The sequence below is a fragment of the Oncorhynchus gorbuscha genome, unplaced genomic scaffold (assembly GCF_021184085.1).
Source record: "Oncorhynchus gorbuscha isolate QuinsamMale2020 ecotype Even-year unplaced genomic scaffold, OgorEven_v1.0 Un_scaffold_648, whole genome shotgun sequence".
In the NCBI taxonomy this organism is placed as follows: Eukaryota; Metazoa; Chordata; class Actinopteri; order Salmoniformes; family Salmonidae; genus Oncorhynchus; species Oncorhynchus gorbuscha.
The window spans coordinates 108,930-115,905 of record NW_025745753.1 but is presented as its reverse complement, the minus strand read 5'-3'; the positions used below and the strand labels follow the sequence as shown (position 1 = coordinate 115,905).

General features: G+C 46.0%; 1 protein-coding gene across 2 annotated transcripts; it reads left to right on the top strand.

The window, feature by feature from the left end:
- Positions 1-4,568: 4,568 nt before the first annotated feature.
- On the top strand, positions 4,569-6,764 carry LOC124019688 (zinc finger protein 706-like). 2 transcript variants are annotated; one of them, XM_046335098.1, is made up of 3 exons: positions 4,569-4,711; positions 5,909-6,057; positions 6,465-6,764. In XM_046335098.1, the coding sequence occupies exons 2-3, from the start codon at positions 5,923-5,925 to the stop codon at positions 6,564-6,566; spliced, it is 237 nt and encodes a 78-aa protein (XP_046191054.1). In that variant the 5' UTR covers positions 4,569-4,711; positions 5,909-5,922; the 3' UTR covers positions 6,567-6,764. The 2 variants fall into 2 exon arrangements, with proteins under 2 accessions (XP_046191054.1, XP_046191055.1); XM_046335099.1 differs by having other exon boundaries at positions 4,597-4,711; positions 5,888-6,057.
- The last annotated feature ends 212 nt before the right edge of the window (positions 6,765-6,976 follow it).

The following is a 6,976-nucleotide window of genomic DNA, read 5'->3' as shown; positions in this document are numbered from 1 at the left end:
GCAGTCCGCCACAGGATGTTTTTGTGCTGGTCGAGGGCAGTCAGGTCTGGAGTGAACCAAGGGCTGTATCTGTTCTTGGTTCTGCATTTTTTGAACGGAGCATGCTTATCTAGAATGGTGAGGAAGTTACTTTTAAAGAATGACCATGCATCCTCAACTGACGGGATGAGGTCAATGTCCTTCCAGGATACCCGGGCCAGGTCGATTAGAAAGGCCTGCTCACAGAAGTGTTTTAGGGAGCGTTTGACAGTGATGAGGGGTGGTCGTTTGACTGCGGCTCCGTGGCGGATACAGGCGATGAGGCAGTGATCGCTGAGATCCTGGTTGAAGACAGCAGAGGTATATTTGAAGGGCCAGTTGGTCAGGATGACGTCTATGAGGGTGCCCTTGTTTACAGAGTTAGGGTTGTACCTGGTGGGTTCCTTGATGATTTGAGTGAGATTGAGGGCATCTAGCTTAGATTGTAGGACTGCCGGGGTGTTAAGCATATCCCAGTTTAGGTCACCTAACAGAACGAACTCTGAAGCTAGATGGGGGGCGATCAATTCACAAATGGTGTCCAGGGCACAGCTGGGGGCTGAGGGGGGTCGGTAGCAGGCGGCAACAGTGAGAGACTTGTTTCTGGAGAGAGTAATTTTCAAAATTAGTAGTTCAAACTGTTTGGGTATGGACCTGGAAAGTATGACATTACTTTGCAGGCTATCTCTGCAGTAGACTGCGACTCCGCCCCCTTTGGCAGTTCTATCTTGACGGAAGATGTTATAGTTGGGTATGGAAATCTCTGAATTTTTGGTGGTCAGACACGGCAAGGACATCAGGGTTAGCAGAGTGTGCTAAAGCAGTGAGTAAAACAAACTTAGGGAGGAGGCTTCTGATGTTGACATGCATAAAACCAAGACTTTTTCGATCACAGAAGTCAACAAATGAGGGCACCTCGGGACATGCGGGGCCTGGGTTTACCTCCACATCACCCGCGGAACAGAGAAGGAGTAGTATGAGGGTACGGCTAAAGGCTATCAAAACTGGTCGCCTAGAGCGTTGGGGGCAGAGGATAAGAGGAGCAGGTTTCTGGGCATGGTAGAATATATTCAGGGCATAATGCGCAGACAGGGGTATGGTGGGGTGCGGGTACAGCGGAGGTAAGCCCAAGCACTGGGTGATGATGAGAGAGGTTGTATCTCTGGACATGCTGGTTGTAATGGGTGATGTCACCGCATGTGTGGGGGGTGGGACAAGGGAGGTAACAGGGGTATGCAGAGTGGATCTAGGGGCTCCATTGTGAACTAAAACAATGATAACTAACCTGAACAACAGTATACAAGGCATATTGACATTTGAGAGAGACATACAGCGAGGCATACAGTCGTCGCAGGTGTTGAATTGAGAAAGCTAGCTAAAAACAGTGGGCGAGGCTAATCAGCTAGCACAACAAACAGCAGGTAAAATGGCGTTGACTAGGCAACTGGGCCGACAGATAAAACAAACAAGCAGAGTGGAGTACCGTGATTAATGGGCAGTCCAGTGTGCATCAGCTATGTAGCCAAGAGATCAGTGTCCAGGGGGCAGCGGTGGATGGGGCAGGGGGGCTGGGCTGGCGAGTGTTATCCCGTTAAAAAAAATATATATATATTTTTTATTTAACTAACAATGACTAAATAGCTTGTAGCTAGTTAGCTGGTTAGCGTCTGGAGGTTCTTGAGTGTGTCATAAAATAAAAATTTTAAGTAACAGCGATTCCGTACCACAGTGGGTGAGGCAAGTTTCTGGAAGGTATAAACAAAATAAAAATCAAAAAGAGATAGAAAGTAAATGGGTTCAGAGTGTTTGGGATGCAGTGATTCAGATGGTTAGCAGGCCTGTGCTAACAAGCTAACAGTTCGTAGGCCCGGGCTAGACAAGCTAGCCGTTAGCAGGCCGAATTAGCAAGCAGGGAGATAGCGAGGGCTAGAGAGTTAACCTTTGGGGGGACGTCGCGATGGGGTGAGTCTGTTTATTCCTCTTCATGCGGTGACATCGACAGACCGGTCGTGGGCCCGGGTAATTGTAGCCCAGGAGTATGCTACAGGTGCTCTAGTACGCTAGGTGAGCTGGAGACACAGCGTTTCAGAAAGCTCGCGGGCCTTGGCCGGCAGATGGATCTTTGACGATGTCGCAACGAAAAAGCCTGTTGAAACCACCTCGGACGATTATGTCGGCAGACCAGTCGTGATGGATCGGCGGGGCTCCGTGTCGGCAGTAAAGGGTCCAGGCCAATTGGCAAAAGAGGTATTGTTGGGCCTCTTCGGCTAGTCGGGAGATGGGCTTAGCTCAAGGCTAATTGGTGCTTGTTTTGGGACAGAGACGTTAGCCAGGAGTAGCCACTCGGATTGCAGCTAGCTAGTTGCGATGATCCGGTGTAAAGGTTCAGAGCTTGCGGTAGGAATCCGGAGAAAAAGCAGTCTGATGTGCTCTGGGTTGATGTCGCGCTGGTGTCCTAGTTAGCTTTGAAGACCGCTAGCAATGGCTAACTGAGTACTAGCTAGTAGCTAGTTAGCTGGCTAGCTTCTGATGGGGGTTCCGGTTCTAAAGTAAAGTATAGAAAAAGCAGATCCGTACCACATTGGGTGATGCGGGTTGAAGGAGAGTATATTCAGCTCTCGTTGGAAAGTGAGATTAAAATATGTACGAAATATATACAGAAAAAAAACGAATAAAACTATATTTACACTAGACAGGACGGGACAAGACTAAACACATGCCATCTTTTGGAACTTCTTTGAGTGTAATGTTTATTTAACTTTTGTTTATTATCTAGTTCACTTGCTTTGGCAATGTTAACTTATGTTTCCCATGTCAATAAAACCCTTCAATTGAATTGATTAATTTGCCACAAAGAGTCATGTGACAAATATGTTGGTCAGCCAGCTAGCTAGCTTGGAATGACAAGAAGGCGGGTTCGCCCAAATGATTGTCGGACTTGGAGATGGAGTCAGGGAAACCCATGGAGGTTGGAGGAAAGTGGATCACATTAACAGTAAATATGGACTGCTGCAGAAGAAAATTTAACATGATGAGAGTATGAATTAACAGGGGTGGCAGTTGCAGTGAAGACCACCGAGTTTGAGCCTTGTTCTGATGGTGATGAATATAGATTTTTTGCCCAGTGGGAGTGAGTTTTTCAGAGAATGGATCCTTGCCTTCTGAGTGATCCATATGTGGGACAGGTTAGGTGGACAAGAGGTTGGGGAAGGTTGGGTCGGTGAAAGTGACTCAAAGTGGAATTGTGTTGTTTTTTTCCATTTCTGCCGTGGAGAGGGAGTGTGCATTCCGCATCACGTGACTGGGGACTGCGACTTGCTTTCCTCTCTGGAGCAGAGAGCCATTGAAAAGAGTTATCACTGTAGTGGTATTAAGAGTTGAGGGCCGGGGCCTCCCGGGTGGCGCAGTGGTTAAGGGCGCTGTACTGCAGCGCCAGCTGTGCCATCAGTCGGTAGGGATGTCCTTGTCTCATCGCGCACCAGCGACTCCTGTGGCGGGCCGGGTGCAGTGAGCGCTAACCAAGGTTGCCAGGTACACGGTGTTTCCTCCAGCACATTGGTGCGGCTGGCTTCCGGGTTGGATGTGCGCTGTGTTAAGAAGCAGTATGGATGGTTGGGTTGTGTATCGGAGGACGCATGACTTTCAACCTTCGTCTCTCCCGAACCGGTACGGGAGTTGAAGCGATGAGACAAGATAGTAGCTACTACAACAATTGGATACCATTGGGGAGAAAAAGGGGTAAAAAAATATATATTTAAAAAAAAGAGTTGAGGGCCAACTGAAGTTGAAGATTCCCAGTGTCTGTGACACACGCTGTTTGGTGCGGCGCAGACCTGGTGGTGAGCGTGGTGAAACAGAGACGACACTGTCTGTATTACTGAGTTTTGATGCAGAGTTTTAACCAGATAATGTCGAGTTAGTATGTGTTAGTTACGCCGTGAGAGCTTTTGTCCCACACCCATTACAGTGTTTCAGGTGTCAAGCTTATGGTCATGTGTAGGAGGAAGATTATATGTGAGAAGTTTGCAGGAGGACATAAGACAAAGGAATGTGTAGTATCATTAGACAAAGTATTGTGTGTAAACTGTAGTGGTACCAATGGTGCTGGAGATCAGAGGGGTCCAGTGATAGAAAGTCAGGTTGAGGTTGCCAGGATCAAAGTAGTACAGAAGATGTTGTATGCTGAGGCAGTAAAGAGAGTAGTAGAGGAAGATCGGTCCAGGGTGAGATCCCTGTGAGTAGGCTGAGGTCAATAGAGAGTGATAGGAGTAACATGTGCTTCAGTAAGGTTTGTTTTTTGGCGTTGATGGCCATGGTTGTTGACTGTACCGCAGGAATGGAAGGTAAATTACAGAGGATAGATGTTGTGGTGGCAGCTGCAAAGAAGTACACGGGTGTACAAAATTTTACTGCAGAAGAATTGCAAGGTGTTTTGAAAGGCCAAGTAGTGGACTAGTGATGAGGAGACAATTTTTTCATAAAGTGTAATGAATGCATACAGAACAGCAGGCTGATGCACAGCCGATACAGTAGGTGGCGGCATGCACCTATAAGATGTGTTTGCGGACCGCCATAAAACCAAAGAAGAAGAAGTAGCTAGCTTGGCTAACCACATCAGCTGTGTGCCACATTTTCGTGAAGCTTTTGAACAGCGTTGCCATCCAGACCTTTTTTTGTTGTTGCCAAGACTGAGGTAATATATAGTATCTTGCTAGCCAGCTACATTTATTCTACAATTCTTATTTTATTTAATCTAGCATTAGCGCACCTTATCGTATGTAACAGTATGCCTTTATCAACTACAAACCGGGACGTTGCTAGCTAGCCAGTCTGCCATATGGTCAGCTGGAAGCTTAGCATGATTGCTAACAACAGAGCTAGCGCTAATTATTTAGCTAGCCAGCTAGCATACGACCAACCGCCGTTCAGTCAAAGATAACGTTATTGATAACTAACGTTTTCTCACTCGTTTTGTGAGTCATCACAGTGCGGTGTATTTGGGGTTATCACCCATATCTAGCTAGATAACTAGATAGCTATATGTTTAGCTAGCTAACCTAGCCAGCTAACCAACGGTAACTAGCCAAGTTGTCTGGTTATGTCCGTACTAGCTCTGATCCATCGCGCGACGACAATGAGTTGCCTCTGCCCTTTCCGAATTTTTATTTTTTAAATTTAGTTTAATGACTGGATATTCAATATAGTTTCGTGACTGCCTAAAGGACAGATGTTACTTGGGAAGGTTGTTTTCACTGTGCGAAGGGTGTCCCCCCTTCCCCCCAAATATGCGAAATTGACGGATTGGCGTTGATCCACACGCATGCGTCGTAGCGTCCCAACGAGCAGTTCTCGTCGGCCAATGGACCAGAGCTATGTGAGTAGTATTTAGCGAACCACGTAGCTACCTAGCGTTAGCCGATATCCTCGTGGATCAGACCGTAACCGAGCTGTGGATGAGTTTACAATGATCACCTTGAGCTAACGTTAACAGATCAAGCTCAGGCATATGGTTATATTAATAAATAATTTATATCTCCCTTGCCATGTTATGAAATCCTGTAGGATGTAAATTAGGAATTTACTTTGCAAATGAGGCAGTACAGAATACATACTTAATGTCATTTCAGTCCATTTTACATTATTGGTATAAATAATATGACCAACCAATAATGTAAGGTAGGGTGATCATGCTTTATACAGACGTTTGAAACAATTTATGAATTTAGAAAACAGCTTTTTATACTATTTTATGCAAATGATATACTTAAAACACACATCCCACCAACACACACACAGCACCCCCACCAACACACACTCTGCAGCGTAGTGTGAGGTTTTATTGATAACCTATTCAGTAACACTCACCCAGCCTGTTGGCTTGTACCTCCAGCTCTAGGACCAGACATGGCACGTGGTCATCAAAAAGTCCAGTCTCAGCAGAAGAATGCCAAGAAACAAGCGGAGGCCAAGAAGGCCAAGGGACATGATCAGAAGACGGCCGCAAAGGCAGCTTTAGTGCACACCTGCGGTGTCTGCCTGGTGAGTTCCTTAAAGACAAGTGGTTGCTCTTCAATCAGGGACTACGAACCATTTTGAAGTTGGGTTGCAAGATCAACGGGTCGTATTCATTAGTGTAAAACGTAGTACTTTTTTTCAATGAAAAACACATTTCTTTTTGGAAAGGTTGTTCCTCCCTTTTTTCAGTCCGTTTTCTTCTGTTTGTCTAGTGAATATGACCATGGTGATCCGCTGTAGTCCAGGCGTAGCTGCCGATCCACTGTAGCTCTGTTCATACAGTTTCCCAAATACAGCAGCTCTTGTTTTCCAACCAGATTTCTCAATCATGCATTATTTTTAATGGTTTGTTACTTAACACAATTGTTGTTGTGGTTTTTGACCCTTTTTTCAGTTGAAATAGCAACTTGTCCCTTGTATTGCCTCTACAGTCACAGATGCCGGACCCCAAAACCTTCAAGCAGCATTTTGAGAGTAAACACCCCAAATCACCGATGCCCCCAGAGCTGGTCGATGTTGACTCTGGCATCTGAACCGGACTCCCACTGAAGAACCCAGCTATGTTCCTTGTTTAAGGCAAACTGTCAATGCTGAAAACAAACCCATCTCTCTTATCCACACCCTCAAACAGACAACAAACCCTCTCTCTCTTATCCACACCCTCAAACAGAAAACAACCCCCCTCTCTTATCCACACCCTCAAACAGAAAACAACCCCCCTCTCTTATCAACACCCTCATACAGAAAACAAACCACCCTCTCTCCCTTATCCACACCCTCATACAGACAACAAACCCCTCTCTCTTATCCACACCCTCATACAGACAACAAACCCAGACAACAAACTCTCTCATCCACACCCTCAAACAGAAAAAACAAACCCACCCTCAAACAGACAACAAACCCTTTATCATCCACACCCTCAAACAGACAACAAACCCTC

Bases quoted from the DNA above. Each gene is read 5' to 3' on its own strand.
- LOC124019688 (XM_046335098.1), top strand. From the start codon at position 5,923: ATGGCACGTGGTCATCAAAAAGTCCAGTCTCAGCAGAAGAATGCCAAG. The intron at 6,058-6,464 runs GTGAGTTCCTTA...TTGCCTCTACAG, and splicing joins ACACCTGCGGTGTCTGCCTG to TCACAGATGCCGGACCCCAA.